This window comes from Bicyclus anynana, chromosome 17 (assembly GCF_947172395.1).
Source record: "Bicyclus anynana chromosome 17, ilBicAnyn1.1, whole genome shotgun sequence".
NCBI lineage: Eukaryota > Metazoa > Arthropoda > Insecta > Lepidoptera > Nymphalidae > Bicyclus > Bicyclus anynana.
The window spans coordinates 13349867-13374750 of record NC_069099.1 but is presented as its reverse complement, the minus strand read 5'-3'; the positions used below and the strand labels follow the sequence as shown (position 1 = coordinate 13374750).

The 24884-nt window shown below is 38.9% G+C and overlaps 2 protein-coding genes across 2 annotated transcripts in view; both read left to right on the top strand.

Annotated features, from left to right (window-relative positions):
• LOC112046379 (uncharacterized) overlaps window positions 1-7555 on the top strand; it is a 38215-nt gene extending 30660 nt beyond the window's left edge. The window contains exon 2 of the mRNA XM_024083010.2: window positions 5121-7555. Within this exon, the coding sequence (XP_023938778.2) occupies window positions 5124-6113 (990 nt within the window). The 5' untranslated portion in view covers window positions 5121-5123 and the 3' untranslated portion in view covers window positions 6114-7555. The remainder of the gene's footprint in view (window positions 1-5120) is intronic.
• A 2784-nt stretch (window positions 7556-10339) lies between these two features.
• LOC112046370 (T-complex protein 1 subunit gamma) lies at window positions 10340-23697 on the top strand. The gene is made up of 12 exons (XM_024083000.2): window positions 10340-10496; window positions 10572-10633; window positions 10727-10903; window positions 12104-12301; window positions 13115-13239; window positions 13857-14052; window positions 15319-15473; window positions 15841-16009; window positions 17926-18018; window positions 19452-19566; window positions 20695-20870; window positions 21081-23697. Exons 1-12 carry the CDS (start codon window positions 10466-10468, stop codon window positions 21201-21203), a joined length of 1620 nt encoding a protein of 539 aa, XP_023938768.1. The 5' UTR covers window positions 10340-10465; the 3' UTR covers window positions 21204-23697.
• Window positions 23698-24884: the final 1187 nt, after the last annotated feature.

The following is a 24884-nucleotide window of genomic DNA, read 5'->3' as shown; positions in this document are numbered from 1 at the left end:
CGTACGTAAGATTCCATCCCGATTCCCGCTTCCCGCTTCACGCTCGTATCAACTGTTTGAATAGAGATACGCCACTCTGAATTTATTGTGAACAAGGCCAGGGCTGTAGCTAGGTTGCCAGGCTATATGCAGGGGGTGGAACCCCCTGAATAATTTATCAAGATTTTTATTCAGACTTTAAGCGGTGGTCGTTAATATTTATCCCATCGAAACATAAATGTGAGAATAGATGCCAAATTCGATATTAAAAATCGGTTTTTAAATGACGGAATTATCGCTGGACATACATAAAAAAAAACATACAGACAGCCGAACGTAGAACCTCCTCCTTTTTGGAAGTCGGTTAAAAATGTGTGTCGTTATCGATTTTTCCGACAAAAGTGTAATAAATGGATATCGGAAGGTATGATGATGATGACTGGAATCTTGATTAAAACAGCCTTTAGATAAATCTATACTAATATTATAAAGAGGAAAACTTTGTTTGTATGTTTGTTTGTTTGTTTGTTTGTTTGTTTGTTTGATTGTAATGAATAGGCTCAAAAACTACTGGATCGATATTAAAAATTCTTTCACCATTCGAAAGCTACATTATTCACAAGTAACATAGGCTAAGTTTTATTTTGGAAAAAATAGGGCTCCGTAAGATATTTAGGTTTTTCGGACACAAGGTGTCTACCAGAAAAGTAAGGTAGGGGTAGGTAGGAGTAGGGTAGGGGTAGGCTAGAGGTAGGGTAGGGGTAGGGGTAGGATAGAGGTAGTTGAAAGTTTACATCGAGATTCACGCGGACGAAGTCGCGGGCGTCGGCTAGTAGTTAATATATCCAGAATCAGTATGACGAAAATGTAATGAGAATGACTATGTAATGAGTGATGCGTTATTAACATGACAGTGACAGTTGTCACTTAGACAGACGTTGACAATGACTTTCACGTTACATACTTTAAGACAATAGACTATACTCATAACAAAAAGAAAATATATCTAAATGGGTGCCAAATTCTGTAGATAACACTGAAAGATATTTATTAGAATATAAAAAAATCTAAAATTTCAAAACACAAATTAGTCCCTTTCTACTACACCAATGTTTATTATTTAAATATGTAACTTCTTCATTCAACATTCAAATTATTTGCGCAAAGCAAATATCTTAACCTCGTAATTTTAAATGGTTAGTTATTGCATAAAAATGATCTTGGTTATCAACTTATCTGCGTCGTAATAAATGCACGTAGCAATTTATTTCATTTGCTATTAAATCATATTCGAAAGGATATATAAAGCTTATAGTTAATATTTTTAAATAAATTAAAGTAGGTATCACCGCACAGCCGTATAATAAAATAATTAAAGCCGTTTCTGAAAGAACCACAGAAGTTTTGTAATTTAAACAGCTTGGATTAAAACATCACTGGCTTGGCACCGCCTTCAAACTGATCAGAAGGTAGAACATAGGTAACATTTTTAGTTTAGGTTAATTTTAGAGTTGGAAGTCAGTTGAATTTTTTTATTTAAATTTTTATAGTTTCAATAAATACAAAACAATTGGCGTGCAGATTTCAAATCCGTCCCTGTAACATCCCCTCTTCGGCCATTGTGGAATAAATCCGATGTATCGCTTTCATCGCGGCTCGTTCAGCGGTATGGTAATGTGACATTTAATTCCAATCATCGAGGGAACCCTTATTAATATACTTGTTGATAATAATATAGCTCGGAGAGATAACTGCGGTCTTTTGTTACTGTTTCAATTATGCGAATATCTGTATTATATGGAGACGAGTTATCTATCATTGTGCTAAATTTCTAAGGTAAAATCGTAATGTATAGGCTAAGAGCCAGTAGCCTTGATTGAAATAAAATATGACAAAGTGGTAACATTAGTGAGGTGACCTGATTTTAAAAAATCCTTAACTACTGCAATATTTTATCTCTGTATCATCAAGGCAACGGGAACGGGTGAAGCCGCGGGGCGTCGGCTAGTTAAGATTATACGCGTAGGTATAATAATGATAACTTATTATACCTACTCGTATAATCATCATTATTAACCCATATTCGGTTCACTGCTGAGCCCGAGTCTGAGCAATAGTCCACCACGCTAGTCCAATGCGGATTGGCAGACTACACACACGCAGATAATTAAGAAAATTCTCTGGTATGCAGGTTTGCTCACGATGTTTTCCTTCACCAATATTTATTTCTTAAAATACATATCTGAAAAGTTGAAGGTACATGCCCCGGACCGGATTCGAACCTAACCCCTCCGAAATCAGAGACAGAGGTCATATCCACTGGGTTATCACGGCTCTAATAATAATAATAAGTTAGAGCTGTGATAGCCCAGTGGATATTCTGAGAGGAGACTCGAGCTCAGCAGTGAGCCGAATATGGGTTGATAATGATGATGATGATGATGATGATGAATAATAAGTTATATCCAAAAATTTTGGTGAATCTGCAAACTCTACACAAAATTAATGGACGGAGTTTTTACAAAACGAGTCGAAACAGGAAATTCAAAAGAGAAACGTATCCGAGGCAGTTAGAGCGCGGACGTGCAGTGGGCGCCCATCATTCGAATATTGGCAATAAAACAGCGCTGAGCTGAAAAATCGATGTCGACAGACGAACCGACAAGTACATCGGAATGTAATAGATGTTATTTTTTTTAGTTTGTTCTGCCATATATACTACACCTACTCATGCTGTGAGATCAATATAAGTTTTTTTGACGGCCTCCGTGGCGCAGTGGTATGCGCGGTGGATTTACAAGACGGAGGTCCTGGGTTCGATCCCCGGCTGGGCAGACTGGGATTTTCTTAATTTATCCAGGTCTGGCTGGGTAGGCTTCGGTCGTGGCTAGTTACCACCCTACCGGCAAAGACGTACCGCCAAGCGATTTATCGTTCTGGTACGATGCCGTATAGAAACCGAAAGGGGTGTGGATTTTCATCCTCCTCCTAACAAGTTAGCCCGCTTCCATCTTAGACTGCATCATCACTTACCATCAGGTGAGATTGTAGTCAAGGGCTAACTTGTAAAGAATAAAAAAAAATAAAGTTTTTGATGAACTTGCCGTGTGAATGAGATTCATAATCATCATCATCATAACAGCCGTTGGACGTCCACTGTAGGGCATGGGCCTTTTGTAGGGACTTCCAAACATCTCGATACGAAGCCGCCTGCATCCAGCGAATTCCTGCGACTCGCTTGATGTCGGTCGAACACTGCGCTTTCTGGTGCGAGTCGCCATTCCATTAATGAGAATGAGATTAATCCTTAAAAAACACTTTACTTTCTAACGTTCTGTCTATGATGGGTGGCTTTAACGCATTATAATGGGGGGTGCCTCTTTCAGGGTAAGTCTTTAAAAAAAAACTGCGTAAAACTAAACTTTTATTTTACTTCTGTTATCGCCGTTTAGTGTTGGAAATAGTAGTCTGTGACGGATATGACGTCGCTCGATCTCGTGTTGGCTTCAGTGTGCTCGTGGCGTTCGAGCCGTCCACATCTCTTGTTGTGTAATTCATTATGGGTTACTTGGGATAGTCGGGGAGAGTGACTTGAGTGGAAAAGGGGAGTGTTTGATATCAGTCAAAGGATCCTTTAACCCTACACACATCGTTCGCAAGTACGTGACTCCACTCAAGGTCATTCTCTGCCATTCTAGGGTCTTATTTTGGTTACAGTTTGATTTGTTAATTAAGTTGTCCTGACAAGTGTTGTGAATCATACCCTTTGTTCGACATTAGTTTTCTTATATTTTGTAATCACCTTTGAGTCCTATAATACTTCTAGTAGATGCCCGGTGATTTCATGCGCGTAGATCCCGTTCCCGTAGGAATCATCATCATCAATAACAACTCATATTCGGCTCACTGCTGAGCTCGAGTATATTCTCAGAATGGGAGGGGTTAGGCCAATAGTCCAACACGCTGGCCCACAGCGGATTGGCAGACTTCACACACGCAGAGAATTAAAAAATCTCTGTTATGCAAGTTTCTTCACGATGTTTTTCCTTCACCGTTTCGTGATATTTAATTTCTTAAAATGCACACAATTGAAAAGTTGGAGGTGCATGCCCTGGTCCGGATTCGAACCCACACCCTCCGGAATCGGAGGCAGAGGTCATATCCACTGGGCTATCGCGGCTCAATTCTGCCAGATAAAATAGAGTCATTTCTTCTAATCTTACTCCTGATATCTGCCTGAGAAAGTCCCGTCAAAATCGGTGATGTAGTTTTAGAGATTAGCCTGTACAAATAATAAAGGACAGACAAAAATAAAAAGAGAAATGTATTTTTGAAATAATAGTATCCAGAAAAGCATAATTATATTATGTTCTACCTGCTGCTGAAAAAAAACATACAACCTCATCCTTTCTGGAGTAGGTTAAAAATTACAAACAGACCCTTCTATTTTATTTTTTGTCTAGATACCTATTCAACGTCGGTGCTAACATTATAGTAGCCCTTGGTATATTGAAAGACCGAAAGTTCATTGTTCGCGATGGGGACGCGAATGGAGATAATCACACGTTAAGTGTCGCAGACTATCTTCTAAAGTGATTCACAGTTGCGCTGTTGCTTGTTTGTGTAGCGTAGCTATGTTAATATTTAGTTTGTAGCGTATCCATAAGTTAATAACGCAATTGTAATGCGTTATTAACTTATACTCTACCCCAATGTTTGCATTTCGTAAAAATAGAAATCAGTTGAACAATAAACGGAGATCGATAAACACGCATTTCTTTTACCTTCTACCACACACAACAAACCCTGCTATATTTTTTCCGACTAGTTGGCCGAAGATTACTCTCTCACACATTGCAAATCCGTGTACGTATGCACTTTGTATGTGAGAGTAAGTGGTGTAGGGTACTTTATTTTCAAGTTATGTCAGCCACTGACTATCAAGTAATCTCTAATGCCTGCAACAGCCGTGATAAAACTGATCGTGTGTCGGTCGCGATGCGCATGATGTTACTTGAACTTCAGTGGCTGTTATTAGACAGTAGAGATAAAGAAAGACGCCTAACACAGGAATCATGAACAGAGCAAGATTATTGTACATACATTCACAATTCAACTTAAATTATCATCTTTGTTTACAGAGAATGGGCACAGTCCAAGATGAGAAGCCCGTAGAGGGCGCAGCCGCTAAACCTCACGTCCGGGAACTGCGAAACACTGAGCTGGTGTCCCGGTTACTAGCTGCGACTCCACCCTACCTCTACAGCGCACTACCATTACAACCACACGCATTCTTCTTCAGCGAAATGTTACGTTCGTTCGTCAACGCGCGCCATGGCTGCCGCCCACCGCACTACCACCGCCGTTTCAAGCGTCGCTCTCACAAATACTTCGCGGAGAACGAAGACTGGAGACGCGATTGGCCGAAGCAGGACGAAAAGAAAGACCCCGAACCACGTCCAGAAGTTCCCCTCGAACTAACCGTTGAGAAACCGAGATCAGGCGAGCAATCTCCCAGGCTGTCACCAAAAGCTGAGCCGCCAAAGCAGAGCCCAAGCCCACCTGGACGCCAATCCACCTTCGTTGATGTAGGAACTGAGGAACTCCCTAAACCGTCACCATGTATTGGACGGAACTCTGTGGAACCGAATAGCGTACCATCATCGAATTTGATTCTACCGCCTCCACCTCCAATGTGGTATCCCCCATTATACAACCCCCAGTTCGGTGTCGACCCGTTGAATTTCTTCATCGATCTACGCGTCTCTGGACACATATACGACAGGAAGAGAGCTGAAGCAATGGATGTGAACATAAATCAGGAGCATCGATCGGGTCTCGATGAATCTAATCTTGAGAAACGTCTCGGCAAAGATCTAGGACAGAAACCGAGGCATTTGTCAGCGTTTTCTGTACCCGTGAGGTCTAGTCACGGGCAAACTGAAGGCCCAGAGAAATACTTTGAGAGGAGTAATAGATTTTTGGGTAAGCCCAACGGCACGTCGTATATAATGAGGAACTTGAAATGCGTGTATGAAAATTTACACTCCCAAGAACGCAAGGAAGAGTCGAAAGAACAAAATGAGGATACAAAGGGTGAATCTTCAGATATTGATGATGACATAATTGATTAGAATATAATTACATATTTTGAAATAATCTACTTGAATGTAAACTGTGTAATATAGGTAGTTCTTTCTGATAACTTCTCTAGTATTACTGATTGTACCGGTTGTCTAAATTTTGTGGTTAAAACACTCTGAGAATCCGTCAATCTAATTATATGAAGTTGCATTTTAGCTGACCTCCGCTAAGAAGGAAGTTCTTTATTGTCTGTAAATATTTTTTCGAGAAGCTTTGTCTACACCGTAAATTCCACCAAATTTTTGCCTGTTTTCCATATGATGAAATTTTAATACGCTTGTCTATATAATTGCCTAATCTATGGGTAAATTTTTCGGCCATCGCACTCGTATCATAATGTACTATTTTTAACCGATTTCTAAAAGGAGGAGGTTCTCAATTCGGTCGGTATTTTTTTTTTATGCATGTAGGTACACCGTTTACTCAAAGACGCCTGGACCGATTTCAAAAATTCTTTTTTTGTTTGAAACGGTATAGTCTCCATTTGGTCCCATTGCCATCATGTCAAGATCTGATGATGGAATCCTGGAGAAACATTCTGATCAGCAGGTAGAATATATTATGACGTTATTTTTCGCTTTTTAGTTTAGTGGGTACGTTTTTAGGTTTTGAAGTCGGTTGTATTTTTTTTATTAAATTTTTTTATATATTGCTTAAAAAGGACCGGTGTATAACAAAGCTGAAAATACTTGTAAAATTAAATATAGGTAGATATATAGAACTCGTACTTGTAATTGAAATACCTAGTCATAATTTTTAATCTTTGTTAAAATAATAATAAAAAAATAACTACAGTAGAACCAGTATATTACGATTGACCCAACTAAAAACGCTTCTTAGACGGGAGAGCGTATTAAACGGGATATGGGTGGGGGATAGTGAAAAATATAACGACTAATGAACACGTACCTACAGAGATAAAAATTCAATCATTATTCAAAAACCAATCATGTCAAGGGTCATTTGCTGTCAGGGTGTCTTTCAGTTCATCAAGATATCATTAGTCTTGTCCTGCAACCTTGTTTAAGGACCTTTATGATGTCCTGATTTATCTGTTGTAATTTATTTGTCGCATTTGGAATTACATGTAGGCGTATTAAACGGGATGACGAATAGTATTAGGCGTTAGGAAATGTATGAAACATGTCTCAAGTTCTAGGGACTCGCGTAAAATGACGTATTATGCGAGAAATCGTTTTAGGTATCATCGTCTTATGCAGTTCTACTGTATTTAAAAGTATGATCTCAACGTAATACGTGTCTATAATATAGTCTAGTCATTACATAACAATAAGTCCATTATATTGAAAGTATGATTATATAGGTATAATATGTATGTTTATTTATTTTAACCTGATTTAATAGGTATTTAAGTATATAAAGTAATATGTTACTCGAAATTATATGTGAATAAAAGTTAGGTAAAATGTTGTTCAGTCGTTTTATTTTAATCAAACTATAATAAATGGTGAGTTTATCTGATATAATATCTACCCATATTTGATTATCCGCTGACTAGCGTACCGACATCAAATTCCTAACTGCTAGTATCTCATCATCATCGTCATTAACAGATGGATATAGGCTTCTTGAATGGACTTCAAAACAAAGCAGTCTCGAGCCGCCAGCATCCAGCGGCTCCCTGCATAACTGGATGTGCTCGGTCCACCTAGTTTGGGGGGTCACTATTTCAGCACCTTGGGACTCCAACGTCCATAAGCTCTTCAAACTATGTGCCCTGCCCATTGCCACTTCAGCTACGCATCTCGCTGAGCTATGTCAGTGACTTTGGTTCTTCTGCGGATATCCTCATTTCTGATTCGATCACGCAGAGGAACTCCAGGCATAGTTAGAATCTACTTACTGACAATTTTTATAAGTATAGGAAGGTAGTCCTATCGTTTTTATCAACCCATATTCGACTGAGCTCGAGTCTCCACTCATAATGAGAGGGGTTAGGCCAATTAGTCCACCACACTGGCCCAATGCAGATTGGCAGATTTCACACACGCAGAGAATTGTGAAAATTCTCTGGTATGCAGGTTTCCTCTCGATGTTTTTCCGTCACCGTTTGAGTCACTTTATATTTAATTTCTTAAAATGCACACAACCGAAAAGTTAGAGGTGCATGCTCCGGACCGGATTCGAACCCACACTCTCCGGAATTGGAGGCAGAGGTCATACTGGGCTATCACTGGGTAATCCTTTATTATATCATAATTATATTATAGTCTGGACCACAACTAGAACCTAAGACCTCATTAACATAGCCGCATAAGTTATAACCACTACGCCGAAACGGTATAACTGCTTCTTAGGTACAGTGGTTGTTCTATGCATTAGTAGTCTCGGACTTTTAGAGGACCTGTAGGCTGCGGCTCTCAACAGAGAGGTCCTGTGTTTGATTCCCAGCTTGGTCAGTATACCTATATTTTCTAAATTGGCTCAGGTCTTGTCTGGTGGTAGGCTTCGGCCGTGGCTAGTTACTGCCCTACCGCCAAGCGATTTAGTGTTTTTTGCGTAGAAAACCTTCAGAGAAACAGATAGAATAAACTTAGACCTTTCCAAGTAAGCCCGCTTCCATCTTAGACTGCATCGTCACATATCATCATGTGAGATCGCAGTCAAGGGCTAACTTGTAAATAAATAAAAAAAGTTAGAGGAGTGTACTTTAGAACATGGGAAAAGCCATTTTACTGACGTGACTCTGGTAGTCTGGTGGTACCGTTATCGTACTCAACAGAATAGATATCTCAGAGAAAAACAATTACATTAATATTTTCTTCAAAATAAAACATGAATATTTGAGAAATCCGGTTCTGTCAATTGGCTTAAATTAAAAATATCCATTAGAAAGTATTTTGAATTTTAATTTGTTCTTCCGGCTGCCATTTTGGTGCAATTTTCTTCTCGGTCGAACGTCAACTGTATCTATTAATCTGTGGTCAGCTGATTGGGCCAGTGGCAAGTGTTTTATTGCCAGCATAAAAACTATGCTGTAGGTATTGTAGATTATAATTCACTATTAATTATTATTGTTTGCTTAGGTTTGACAGTAAGTTTTACTCACATTATGAAATTGACAAAATTATAATATTCCTACCGTTAATCTGTTTACCGCTCAGACCAATTACATATGGACTTGTATCGTATCCAAATTCACCAACAAAATTGTCTGTTTTATTTTGAGGAAAACAAGGTAAACTGAAACATTGAAAATATTTAACACCAATAAATATAATTTGTGTCCTTAAACTACACACTACTATAAATTTCATTCGCAATACACACGCACACGTAATTTTTAGGCAGATTAACAGTCACATCGCTTAGATTCATTACTATAGATCAGTGATTCCCAAAGTGGTCTATATATATCGACCCCTAGGGGTCTATGACAAACTGTAGGGGGTCTATGTCAGCGAAAAAAAATTTGGAGGGTCCATTAAATGAAAATGGTTTCCACGATAGTGGATCATAACACTTATAGTACCTATTTTTTACATCATATTATCCTAGGATATCTTTATCTTAGAATATCAAAACATATACATTTCAAAAGTAACTATGAAGTAAAAAAATATTAAATATGTTTATAAAATTTGTAGGATAAAGAAAATCAATATCAAATAAGTAGGGGGTCTACCTAACACGGAAAAAAATGGCAAGGGTCTACGACACAAAAAGTTTGGGAAACTCTACTGTAGATAATACACTTATATTCCTTACACAGAATGAAAATGAAAATGAATTGAAAATACACTTTATTTTACAACATAAAGAAACATACAATATAGAAAAATAACGAAAAAAAGAAATGCACAATAGAATATTCGATTACTTGATCGATATTTTGCTGTCCCCGCTGATTAATCGATTCTTTTTTCAGATATCGCTTTTACTACAAATTTGATATAATTAATTTAGAAATACTTACTTACAGATGAAAAGAAACTTCGCTTTTAGTAGACTATAAATTTTACTACACAAATCGGCATTTTTATGGAGTACTTTACACGACGAAAACGATTATGGCAATTCTAGAGAAATAGTTTTTTTAATAGCGATATACCGTTGATTAATCTTCGACAGAGGGGTAACGTCTAGCGAAGCAGGTCCAAATATAATTCGACTGCGGTTTACCGGTATTTTCGAGGCTCAGACGAATTCGAGGTTTAGTTCAAAATATTCTGTGGCTATTCCTACCGTTTCTACCATTTTTTTTAATAGCAACATTTTTAGAAGTCACTTCACCACGCGATTTGTGATTGAATTTCTTTTGTGGGAATTTAAGTTTATTCAGTTTTGCATTTCGATAGTCAAATAAATTTACCAAATCAAAATGTATGGACAACAACCAATTATAGTTTTGAGTAAGTATAATTTATTTAATTTGTATTCTTAAGCGTATTTGCAAGTTGAAGCTAATTTGAGTGAAATAATTTCAGGCCAAAACACAAAACGTGAATCGGGCCGGAAAGTTCAATTGGAGAATATTACTGCTGGAAAGGTAAGTTGTATTCTAAATCACGTAAATAATTAAAATTTCGACCTAAAACTTTGGATTATAGTTAAAATATGTCCTGTGTTGTGTTTATTTTAGACGATAGCAGACGTTATACGAACATGCCTCGGACCGCAGGCTATGTTAAAAATGCTGATGGACCCCATGGGAGGCATCGTAATGACGAATGACGGCAACGCCATCCTCAGAGAGATCACTGTGCAGCACCCTGCAGCTAAATCCATGATAGAAATCGCTAGAACTCAAGACGAAGAGGTTATATTTTTTTCATCTTTTTTTGACACAAACAGTTCATTATTCTTAAAAATAATTAGCCACCTAACACACTTAACTAGGGATGAAACGATACCATTGAGGTATCGATACTTTTACTCGATACTGTATCGGTCGTCAAGTATCGACTCTTACTCGGTATCAGTTGAAAAGTATCGATACTTACTCGTATCGAATCGTTTTTGGAAATTTTTGAGTAAAAACCGTAACATGTACTAGGTATTCTTTATTGTTAAGTACATTTATGAAAAAGCCTGTCTTTGTAGTGCTTCCCAAAAATATTAATTTTTCCAAACGTTTCCTAGTTAAATTTAAGCGAAGTGGCATAGACAAACAAGCTTGCCAACTACACAAACAAAACTAAGGCTAGGATGCCTTCAATAATTTCAATTTAAAATATGCAATTTTCAATTATCAATGTTAAAACAAAATAGTGACATTGGTTTACTGATATGAGTACTTTTGACCGATACCCACTCGATTCTTAATTTCAAAGTATCGATACTAAAAGTACTTGGTATCGGCGCAAAAGTATCGAGTACGTACTTGTATTTACTCGTATCGTTTCATCCCTACACTTAACACAAATCATTGCCAGGATAGTTTTACCACTACGCTTTCTGCATCCAAGATTTGTCTTTTAGTTATTTGTATAGATATCAGTAAAATTGACTTAATCACTGACTATGCCTCATAAGAAGGCTCATGATTTATTTATCATTTATTCGATGATAGACTGTGCTATGCTAGCAATATGTATGATCAAAACACAAATGAGTTTTGTAGATGAGCAAGAGTTATCAATGATCAATCAAGATTTGGGTCAATGAGTCATTCATTAGCCTGCAGTGGCTGTGGGCTGGGCATATAGTTCTACAAGCTATTAGACATTGGAGTTAGAATTTAAAAAAAAGAAGAAAGAGATGGCAAGCTTTGCATGCACTATTTGCCTAACCTATACTAGCAAACTAATTCACTATCTTTGATGTATGATGTATGTCATCCAGTGCTTACTGGTGAATATCATACAGCAGGTAGATGATTTCTCAATTGATTTGATGTTAATTTTAATTGCTTGATAATAAAGACCAAAATAGTGAATAGCCCAACTGGTCATTTAATATTTATCATCTAATATCATCGTTTCATATTCAAGCATGAGAAAAAATATTATTTTTCCAGGTTGGGGACGGCACAACATCTGTGATAGTGCTAGCCGGAGAGATGCTAGCAGTGGCAGAGCAGTTCCTCACACAGAATATCCACCCCACAGTGATCATAAGGGAGTACCGGCAGGCGCTGGAGGATGCCATCAAACTGTTGCAGGACAAGATCTCCGTACCTATTGACCTTAACGACAGGGACAAGCTTAAGGAAGTGGTGAGTTCATAATCTAATCCTATGTGTTTGTGCTCCTTTAAACTAAATCACTTAGTAGTCTTTTTTATGTAAAATATTTACTTTTAAAGTTATCAATGTGTTGAGATTTGCAAGAGAACTAAAGTCCCCAACATAACTCAATGTCAATGTCTAGTGGAGTAGTTTAATGAGCTCATGTATGTTGTGTATGTTAGGGTTATATAAGCCTCTCAAGAATCAATAGCTCAACAGTAAGAGCAGTCAGACTCATCACCGAGGGGTGGTGGTTCGATCCCCGCCCCGTTGGTCTATTGTCATACCCACTCCTAACACAGACTTTCCTGACTAATTGGAGGGGAATGGGAATATTGGTCATATTAAAAAAAAATATATGGAAAATATTCTTTTAAAAAAGAAAGTTGCTGGAATGGTGATGGTGCACCAGAAAGCACAGTGTAGGTCAATCTGCAACTAGGTGGATTAATATCATCAAGCGGGTTATGGGAAGGAGCCTTATCAGAGCATTTGTTATATAACACAATAGTCTGACTGACTGTTGTTCGTCCACATAGTGAAAGACAGATAAATAGGCTTGCCAATGCAGGGTTGGTATTCCTGCACCTTTGGACCCCAATCACATCACACTAATATAAAGGTGAAAGTTTGTGTATATGTGTGTATTTATGTTTGTTCCACCTTTACGCTGCGGCTACTAAAGCAATTTGGCTACCTTTTTATCCCAAAAAAATTGTGGTTCCCAGGGATTTGTGAATAACTAGTAGCTAATAATGTTGCAAATTTAAACTGTGTAAATGTCTTTTTATATATTTTCAGATCCGATCCTGTGTTGGTACAAAGTACATTGGCCGCTGGGCGGACCTGGCTGTTGACATTGCATTAGATGCTGTCAACACAGTCACTATTAATGATAATGGACGAATTGAAGTAGATATCAAAAAGTAAGTTATTATTTTTTCCAGAATAAGTATATTTCAAATCAATTATATAATAATAATAATATACTCTGCAATAACAATATAAAGAGGTAAAGTTTGTGTTATTGTAGGAGGTAATCTTTGGATCTACTTAACTTATGAAAACTATTTTACCACTATAAAGCCACATTGTTTATAAGTGTCATAGTTTATATTTTGTTCCCATGTTATCATGAGGATGGAAACTACACGGGTGAAGCCGCGGGGCGTTGGCTAGTATTATATAAAATCGAAAAGTTACTCATCACAAAATATCAAAAATCAGTTGACATACAAAAATAGTGTTTGGCAAGGCGGTAATTTAAAGTTAGTAGACATCTAAAAACTGATTTTGCGATAGGGCCGGATTAAGGAGGTCTAAGGGAGACGAAGTTGCGGGCGTCCGCTAGTATTATTTATAGCCATCATCATCATCATGTCAGCCGATGGACGTCCACTGCAGGACATAGGCCTTTTGTAGGGACTTCCAAACATCACAATACTTGAAACTACACGAAAATTGGTGAAATAAGAGATACTTTAAGCAAAGAGCAAATGTGTTATAAAAAAAGATTGTTATAAATATAGTTGATTCATTGCAGTTACGCAAAAGTGGAGAAGATCCCCGGCGGCACGGTGGAGGAGTCCAAGGTGCTGAACGGCGTGATGGTCAACAAGGACGTGACGCACCCCAAGATGCGGCGCTACATCGACAACCCGCGCATCATACTGCTGGACTGCCCGCTCGAGTACAAGAAGGGCGAGAGCCAGACCAACATTGAGATCGTCGGCGAACAGGTACATATCCTTCTAATATTATTATTTTTTTTTTTTGTACGGCCAATCTGCGATCAGTCCTAAGACTATAAACAAACATTTTGCGAGTGACTTTGTCTTGTGGAGGTCGATCCTCATTAGGAGTCGGCGCTCATTTCGTGCGTCCTGTTTTTAAAATTTCCAGGTCCAGTATGCGTTTAGGTTTAAGACGCCTTGGACAGTCATCAGTCAAGATTCTGTTTGCCAAGATATTAGGATGAATAAGGAGTCGCTTCTTGTATCTTTTGGCTAGCCCCCTAACTTTATCCTTTACTGTGCAAATACTACTAATATTATAAACGCAAAAGCTTGTATGGATGTTTGTCACTCCTTAAAACCGTAACTACTGAATCAATTTGGCTGAAATTTAGAATGGAAATAGATTTTCAATTTCTCAGGTAAGCAGGTTTCCTCATGATGTTACTCATCATCGTGACATGACATGTGATAATTAATTTCTTGAAATGCACATAACTGAAAAGTTAAGAGGTGACCGGATCCGAATCTACACCCAAAGTTAATGTTTACCCAAGAAGTTGGAGTCTCATAGGAGAAACCCCGAAGTTGCCTGAAAGTTGGCTCTTTTTTGTCTTGCCCTAAAGAATATATTTTTTATTTAAGACCAGCATTCCCATTCACTTTCATCTAGTCGGAAAAAACTACATTAGGAGTGGGTACGACAGGGCAGAGATTGAACTACCACCTGTGATGAGTTCGACCACTTTACTGTTAAGCTATTGACGCAAATTATATATAAATGTGTGTTAATGTTTCAATATGCTATATATTCCATACTATGTGGGCAACAAATACATATATGAGGATTTAATAACACCGTAAAAGAGGAGATTGTCAAATGTAGCAATGCATATCAAACAAGAATATTCAATCATGTCAACGAGCTGGCATTAAAACTGGTAGGCCTCGGGCAGTGTCACTCACAAGAGAAGAGGCTCAGTGTCCTCACACTGACTCTTAGATTTGACAGCAAAAGAGGACTGGGACTCTTAGTTAGCTTAGTTAGCTAGCTTGGTTAGCTAGCTTAGTTAGCTAGCTTGGTTAGCTAGCTTAGTAAGCTAGCTTAGTTAGCTAGCTTAGTTAGCTAGGGAGCTGCTCAGCTTAAACACGACAAAATACCCAATATACAGAACTGAATGGCTCATTGTAATGTAACACAGATCGCCAAATTGCAGATTACATTAGAGAAAAAAAATTTCAATATTAAGAAATTGTTGAATTTCATTTCAGGACTTCACGAAACTGCTTCAACTGGAAGAGGAGCACGTACAGCGACAGTGCGAGGAGATCATTGCGCTGAAGCCTGATGTGGTGATGACTGAGAAGGGAGTCTCGGATCTGGCCCAGCATTACCTGGTTAAAGCTGGCATCACCGCTGTCCGCAGGTATCTTTATTATGTTTGTGTGTATGTGGCTTAAGTGTAAGTTTGTTGTTGCATTTTACATTATTTATAGTCAATGTATCTATTACTGTTAACTGTTATCTGTTTGAAAAATAAGACTTTCATTAAAAAATTTCATCCCTTATTTAACCTCATGGGGGTATGAAGTTCTTTTTTTATGTTAGATCGAAAGGGGTGTGGATTTTCATCCTACTCCTATCAAATTAGTCCGCTCCCATCTTAGATTGCATCATCACTTACCATCAGGTCAGATTGTAGTCAAGGCTTAACTTGTAAAGAACATAAAAAATAAAAATTTGATTAGTCGTTTGTAGATCATTTTTCATTAATAAATTGTAATATAACGCAGGTTACGCAAAACGGACAACAACCGCATTGCGCGCGCGTGCGGAGCTACCATTGTCAACCGCACGGAGGAGCTGAAGGAGGCTGACGTGGGCACGCAGGCGGGCCGCTTCGAGATCAAGAAGATCGGCGACGAGTACTTCACCTTCATCACCGAGTGCAAGAACCCCAAGGTCAGTTTTGTTATATGAACAGCTTGCGTGAGCCGCAAGAAAACCGCACGATAACCGCACGGGGGAGCTGAAGGAGTCTGACGTGGGCACGCAGGCGGGCCGCTTCGAGATCAAGAAGATCGGCGACGAGTACTTCACCTTCATCACCGAGTGCAAGAACCCCAAGGTCAGTTTCGTTATATGAACAGCTTGCGTGAGCCGCACGAAAACCGCACGTCAACCGCACGGAGGAGCTGAAGAAGTCTGACGTTGGCACTCAGGCGGGCCGCTTCGAGATCAAGAAGATCGGCGACGAGTACTTCACCTTCATCGCCGAGTGCATGAACCCCAAGGTCAGTTTCGTTATATAAACAGCTTGCGTGAGCCGCACGAAAACCGCACGTCAACCGCACGGAGGAGCTGAAGGAGTCTGACGTGGGCACGCAGGCGGGCCGCTTCGAGATCAAGAAGATCGGCGACGAGTACTTCACCTTCATCACCGAGTGCAAGAACCCCAAGGTCAGCTTCGTTATATGAACAGCTTGCGTGAGCCGCAGGAAAACCGCACGTCAACCGCACGGAGGAGCCGAAGGAGTCTGACGTGGGCACGCAGGCGGGCCGCTTCGAGATCAAGAAGATCGGCGACGAGTACTTCACCTTCATCACCAAGTGCAAGAACCCCAACGTCAGTTTTGTTATATGAACAGCTTGCGTGAGCCGCACGACAACCGCGCGGAGGAGCTGAAGCAGTCTTAAATACCATGTGCTACATACAAAATACATACATGCTCTACTATTAGAACATTTTTCCTATAACAGTTAACCTAAATTTTTATTAAACATATATTTATCTATTTCCGATTCCAAAAAGAGCAAAATAACGGACAAATTATTTTCAACAAGCCGCGCACTAGGCACTAGGCGCAGTGAAAGGCGGCATCGGCAATTCGTCGACCGTATGAATTCGGAATTTCGGCGGTTTCAAACTGCGTGTAATGGTGACTATAATAATTTACGTAAAATATCTCTAGTAAATAAAATAAGGAAGCTGTACACCCTTTCTTTTTAAGGGTTACAGACAGACATGACAGCCCAGTGGATATGACCTCTGCCGGAATGGATATGGTCCAGGGCATGCACCTCCAACTTTTTAGTTATGTGTATTTTAAGAATTTAAATATAACGTGTCTCAAACGGTGAAAGAAAAACATCGTGAGGATATATGCAGGTTTCCTTTTCCAGAGAATTTTCTTCATTATCTGCATGTGTGAAATCTGCCAATCCACATTAAGTCAGCGTGGTGGACTATTGGTATAATATCATGAGTCTCAAAATATGAAGGTTTTCCTTCATAATTTGAGACACATGATATTTAATTTCTTCGTGAGGAAACCTTCATACCTGAGATTTTTCTTAATTATCTGCATGTGTCTGCCAGGTTTTCTCAAGATGTTTTTCCTTCACCGTTTGAGACACGTGATATTTAATTTCTTAAAATTCACACAACTGAAAAGTTGGAGGTGCATGCCCTGGACCGGATTCGAACCCACACCCTCCGGAATCGGAGGCAGAGGTCATATCCACTGGGCTACCACGGCTAGTAATTAAATATTACGTGTCTCAAATTATGAAGGAAAACATCGTGAGGAAACCTGTATACCAGTTAATTTTCTTAATTCTCTGCATGTGTGAAGTCTGCAAATCCACATTAAGTCAGCGTGGTGGACTATTGGCCTAACCTCTCTCATTCTGAGAGGAGACTCGAGCTCAGCAGTCATCACATCAACATGGGTTGATAACTTGATAATGCTGAAATGACAGACATGCTGTCATAAAGGGTACTGACTGTTTGTAACTTTTAAATATGAATAAATTCATTTTCTTAATTTCTTATTGTCAAATTTTGTTGATTTGTTATTGTATGTGACAATTTCCAGGCGTGTACGATCCTACTGCGCGGCGCGTCCAAGGACATCCTAAATGAGATCGAGAGGAATCTGCAGGACGCGTTACACGTCGCCAAGAATTTGGTGAGCATTACAGACATAGAGTGACCCCCTACAAGGTCTCACTTTTTATTGGAGATTAGCAAAAACCTCGCAGTTTTACCGTTGGAATATGACGATACATTATAGCCTATATATAAATAAGTCGGGTTTACCTTCCTGACGCTATAACTCCAGAACGCACGAACCGATTTCCACGGTTTTGCATTCATTGGAAAGGTCTCGGGCTCCATGAGGCTTATAGCAAAGAAAATTCAGGAAAAATTTCAACAGAAAAGCGGGAAATTCTTTTTACACATACAGCGCCATCTCTGATACATAGCATGTACTACAAACCAATATTGTATGGGTAGGGTAGGGGTAGTTGAAAGTTTACATCGAGTTTCACGCGGACCAAGTCGCGGGCGTCCGCTAGTAGCCTCACTTACTTCCTGATAATGTAGCTTTCTATTGGTGAAAGAATTTCTTAAGTATGTCCAGTAGTTTTAGAGTTACATACAACCACGAAATAAGTTTAAAATCATTAAAAACAGAATCTTTCCGTTTTATATATTCGCGTGAAATTCTGTTCTTTAAAAATTCCTCGGAAAACTTTGATTTTTCCGGGATAAAATGTAGCCCATGTTCTGCTTCAAGATCCAATTCATCTCTATAACAAAGGAGATGGTCCAACATTGTATGGAGCCCAGGATTAGTCATTGGCCCTAGCGGAAATAAAAGAAGATATTTTTTTTAACTAGTTTTGATTATAAAAAATTAGATGTAAGTGGTAAAGTTAGTGTGGTTGTAGGACGTAATCTCTGGATCTACACAACCAATTTTGAAAATTCTTTCAACGATACAAAGAAATTCTTTCACCGATACAAAGCTACGTTATTTCCGAGTGTCATAGGCAATTTTTTTACTCCGTGCTCTTTCGGGAACAGGAACTGTATGGGTGAAACCGCGGGGCGTCTTGTAGCGGCATTTTTGCGTCTTTTAGAAATCTCTGAAACTATAAGACTAACTAACATACTATAAAACACAAATCTTAACTCTACAATATCCTCTTGATTATTAAGTAATTCATTTTGATAAGGGTTTAAGTTTAGTTGAAGTTGTTGTTGTTGTAATAATGACGTAAACCTTACTATAAGATTTAAATAATTTATTAAAGTACAAAAGGTATACTAATTTATATTCTAACATCTATTGTTTTTGCAGCGCACGCCATGTAAACAAAACTTTTGTACACCTTGGGTTACATTGTTGGAGTTTCAGGAAGATTCCTAATTTTTTTGAAAATATAATGTAGCCTATAGCCCTCCTCGATAAATGGGCTATCTAACACTGAAAGTATTTTTCAAATCGGACCAGTAGTTCCTGAGATTAGCGCGTTCAATCAAACAAACAAACTCTTCAGCTTTATAATATGAGTATAGATTTTCTTTACCAATAATTGTGATGTTGTGTGGTAGGTGCTGAACCCGCGGCTGGTGGCGGGCGGCGGCTCGGTGGAGATGGCGGTGTCAGCGGCGCTGTCGGCCAACGCGCCGCACTCCACGCCCTACCGCGCCGTCGCGCAGGCGCTCGGTGAGCGCACACCTTTACTTGTACTTGTACTGCGACGGCGACACTTGTTTGTAGCTAAACTGTGCACTAGTCATTTATGCTTCCATTGCCTATAACACTTTTATTATATACGTTAAGGAAACTCGAACGTTGATTAAAAAATATTTTTTACCAGGACACTTTTGGGGGGTAACATGGAAACACAAAAAAAAATTGTAAACTGCAACGTGTGATAGGTACAAATGAAAGAGCTCGTTAAGAGAATCTTCAATATTTTTTTTCGTAATTTTGAAATAAAATGATTTCTAAGTTATTCAATAAAATATACTATTCAAGATAAGTTCAAACTTGAAAACGATTCTCTCTTTAACTCCGAAATTATTGAATCTATAATTTAGAAAAAATACAGATTTGTGGTCTCATTCATTTGTGTATTTTATAGTTATGAATAATCGTTGCAAATATTTTCGAATAAACGTTTTTTCACCAATTCATACTTAAACGAAATTTATATTAGGTATGTTAAGCTACCTCCCTTATTCAAAACTCTGCCATACCAAGTACTTAAAATTAAATTAATTTTGATGAGTATTTTATTATAGAAGTGTGAAAACAAAAGTGGCCCAAAAATTAAATCTTAAGCATCAGAATGGGCAACGCATTTGCAATAGTGAACCTGCGTTTGAATTTTAGTGAGTGAGACACTGGTTTTAGTGGGTGGTATGATAGGCAAAGGGTCTACTTAAATAGAGCGCAGCTATAGAAGCTCACACAGGGCGCGGAAATAGTAGATTATGAAACGGTTACATAATGACGGTCATTAAAGCACGAGTTGCATTTTATAAAACGAACGAAGTGAGTTTTATAATAGAGACATGTTATGAACGTTTCATACTCTACTTTATCTAATCTCATGAAATAGGAATCTAACAAAATTAATTACTACTATATTTTCTGTGAAGGTAAAGGTTTGATGGTTGTATTTGTAGCACTTTCCAATATATCCGGGAGAGATTGTTCCATATCAAAGCTCGAGTCAGTGATTTTGCTTAAAATGCACTTAAAATATTAATTTGTAATAAAATTTATAATGTAATTTTGCTTGCAATGAAAGGCTAACTACAACACAGCAATGTGCGGCGTTTGCAGAGATAATTCCGCGCACGCTGGCGCAGAACTGCGGCGCGAACACGATCCGCACGCTGACGGCGCTGCGCGCGCGGCACGCGGCGGGCGCGGGCGCCGCCGGCATCGACGGCGAGACGGGCGAGATCGTCGACATGGCCGCCAAGGCCATCTGGGAGCCGCTCGCCGTCAAACTGCAGGTACTTCCACAAGATAATACCTATAGCATATGGGAGGGGTAGCAGCGACAGTGATTGTACTAACGTTTTGTGGTAGAAGAAACACCTCACATACTAAATGTACAAATGCTATAATTTTAGATGTAAAAATGGATATGTTTTTACCCGATATAATATCTGACTTCTGTGAAAATGAATAATGATGATAATGTTGTGATGCTTTATTTGCAGGTATACAAAACAGCGGTGGAGACAGCGATCCTGCTCCTCCGGATCGACGACATCGTGTCGGGCTCCAAGAAGAAGAACGCGGAGCCGACCGCGCCCGCGGAGGCCGCCATGATGCAGGAATAAGCGCTTTGTTGCATGCTCAGAGATGTTTGTGTTGTCCTATCTCGGAAACCTTGCCTTTGGATGAATGACAGGGTAATTTTATGCGTTTGTGTTCCAGCACAGTGGAAATTGTGTAAACAACACAGTGTTACTAAGTCCTTGTCCAGAAGGGTCGAATTCGTCGCGAATCGTATCGCGCGAATTCATACGCGCGTTGTCGAAGTACTAGACATCAAAATACGCGCGTAAATTGCGTGCACTACGCCAGACTCGACGCGCGCTTGTTTCTCGCGTATTGCGCGCGAGTCGAGATACTAGGGACGCTTTGTTGCGTCCAGTTAACGCGCGAACTCTAGAGCGAACTCCATATTTCGTACTGAATTATTCCCCAAATGCTCGCGCGTTGGTACGCCTACCTTGTAGACGCAACGGTAATTCGCGCGAGAGAATCGCGCGCGCATTCGCCCTTTTTGGACTGAGCCTCAATGGAGACATGGCTTGAGTTTTAAAATGCGTGCTGCCATCTGCAAGGCACAGTAAAACAGTGTTTGTTATTTTAAACTACCACTAGATGGCGTTTACAAAGAACTTTGAAACAATCTCTTTTTAATTGAACACTAAGGACGTGTTGCTATGCAGTTATGCCTAAGGCCCATAGATGGCGGTTTTTTTTTTTAAATTTTGTACAGTATGAAATACTAAACATACTAATTTTTTTTAATCCAGGGACTTAGTGTCTGAGTCTTCTTGGTGTTGGTCGAATCTTTTCGCTATAAGACCATTGATTGATACTACTATCGGATTAAAATTAATTGTTGATTGAAATTGAAAAAAAAACGTGTGCGTCTCGGGACGCTCGGCAGATATGATAACTTAAACCTGTCGCCGTATGTGTGAGAGAATGGGAAGCCAAAGTGGCGCCGTAACGCGTTACGTTACGAAGCGGTTTACCCTCCTATAAGAAGTTGTTGCTTAGTAATTTGTTGACTTGTTGGTTTAAACAATATTACTTCTTTGCTGATGCTCATTCAGTGTGAAACTCAATGTACTTTCATCCAAAAAATTCAAACATCTCTGATTATGGACATTTTAGCAATAAATAAATATTTTATTTTTACAATGTAATAATTTGTTTCATTCAGAATATGGTCAAGCACACCTTAATAATAGTTTTTTTCATATGAAACAAATGATTACAATAATTAACATTTGCAACGTATTAACAGAGGCCTTCTGTGTTGATTGTGTTAGGTACATGCTAGGAGTGAACGGTGTCACCATAATGTATGATGCACACTAAAAACATTTTCAACTAGTGAATAATTGAATTATTTTGCTTTTATCCGCGAAAAAGCTACAAATCGTAAGTAAAAGGTAGTTTTTAATGTTACCGGCAGTGGCGTACACCAGGTTCTTAATTAGGGTATGCACTTTAAGTAAAAATTGGAAAATTCAAAGAGGATTTTGACGGCTTCCGTGGCGCAGTGGTATGCGCGGTGGATTTACAAGACGGAGGTCCTGGGTTCGATCCCCGGCTGGGCCGATTGAGGTTTTCTTAATTGGTCCAGGTTTGGCTGGTGGGAGGCTTCGGCCGTGGCTAGTTACCACCCTACCGGCAAAGACGTACCGCCAAGCGCGATTTAGCGTTCCGGTACGATGTCGTGTAGAAACTGAAAGGGGTGTGGATTTTCATCCTCCTCCTAACAAGTTAGCCCGCTTCCATCTTAGACTGCATCATCACTTACCATCAGGTGTGATTGTAGTCAAGGGCTAACTTGTAAAGAATAAAAAAAAAAGAGTATGTACGAGTATTCTGTGATCCAACATAGGTTTATATTGAGTCCTTAAGGTAGACAGTGCATTTTTGCATCTATGAATTGCATGCCACAGGTTACCGGTACTACTTTCTTTGTAAACCTGCTTTCTGATGAATAAATAAATTATTATTATTATTATTACTTAGACCTGTAGGTCTAGCACGCGACCAACTAGTCTCTTTCTGTTGACAAGTCTATTTCTCTTCACGAGACATGTCGGTGGTCGCATGTTAGGCCTACGGGCGTGAAATGGACCATATCCTTTGTTTTTCTGTTTTTCGTCATGCTCACAATGATATACTGCAAAGTATTTTTTTAATACAAATGTGGGGTGCCAACTAAAAATAATTTATACTCAGAGGCACAATTATTCGCCCATTTAACATACTCGCGTCATATTAAAGTGGGCGGATAGTTGTGCCTCTGAGTATAGTTTTAACGTCACGTTTTCGCGGTAAACTGCAAAAAAATTTTGTTATTATTTTACATTTGGACTTGCTAAAGTTCAAATGCTCGCTTATAATCAATATGATGCCTTAAAATACTTATATTTACTATAACGTGGTAGTATTGTTTAGATATGTTTAGTTTCGTTATTTATGTCACAAGTGTGTCGTCTAACATCGCTAGCGCGTTTATGTTCGAGAATGCTATTTTTAAACGGATGAAAATAATAGTATTAAAAATTGTAATATCTATTTTGGTTGTTTTATTTTTTATTCAAAATATCTAAATAAGAATAGAATAAGAATAAGAATTGTTTTATTTGTATAAACTCAGTACATAAATAGCAATGACGTCCTGGCCCTTAAACTAGGTAAGCCCGTGTCTTAAGGGCCAGTGACTTCCCTGGGTACATATGCTACATACAATCAATATCCATACAATAATTATTTTATTATATTATATTTGACGGCCTCCGTGGCGCTGTGGTATGTGCGGTGGAGATACAAAACGGAGGTCCTGGGTTCGATTCTCGTCTGGGCCGATTGAGATTTTCTTTTAAGGTCCAGTTCTGGCTGGTGGGAGGCTTCAGCCGTGGCTAGTTACCACCCTACCGGCAAAAACGATGATGAATGATGATGAATGACATCTCGGGATGAGATATAATAATACCTACCTATACCAATAGCGGACCTATACAGCTGAATAGTGTGTGTGTGTGTGTGTGTGTGTGTGTGTGTGTGTGTGTGTGTGTGTGTGTGTTCATCAAAGAGTTTATGAATAACGTGTATAAGATCGCGAGTGTCGTGTGTCATTCACAAAGGTCATGTACATTTTGGATATTTGTAAAGATTGTGTTACTAAAATAATGATAATCGTATAATAAAGGCACCCACTATAAAGGTTTAGAATATATTCCGTGTGAATTTTTAGTTTTTTTTTTCATTATGTATAGGATATGTCTGGTCAGTGCTCTCTATGTGTAGGAGATGCGGCCGCGCATTTGCATTGTTGGACCGAATCCCTAATAATTATAATACACCGTTAGATTATTGCGCGATTCCATTACACGTATTTTAATACGACTATCTCATTGGCGGTTATTTAGATTTTTTATCGGATCGAATAATGTCTAATGATTGCATTATTACCTGAATGAGTCAGGGGTAGTTTCGTACGTGAAATTATCTTGGAGCCATTTTTCATTGCATATAAGTCTCAAATCAAACTTGTCGTTGGATAAAAACAAACATGTTTGTACGGACGGCTTCAGTGTGCTCGTGGCGTTCGAGCCGTCTAAATCTCTTATGAAATTCTTTAAGGGTTACTTGGCATAGGCGAGGAGAGTGACTTAAGTGGAAAAGGGGAGTTTTTAGATATATTCTGTCAAAGGCGCCTTTAACCCTACACACAACGTTCACAAGTGCGTGACTCCACTCAA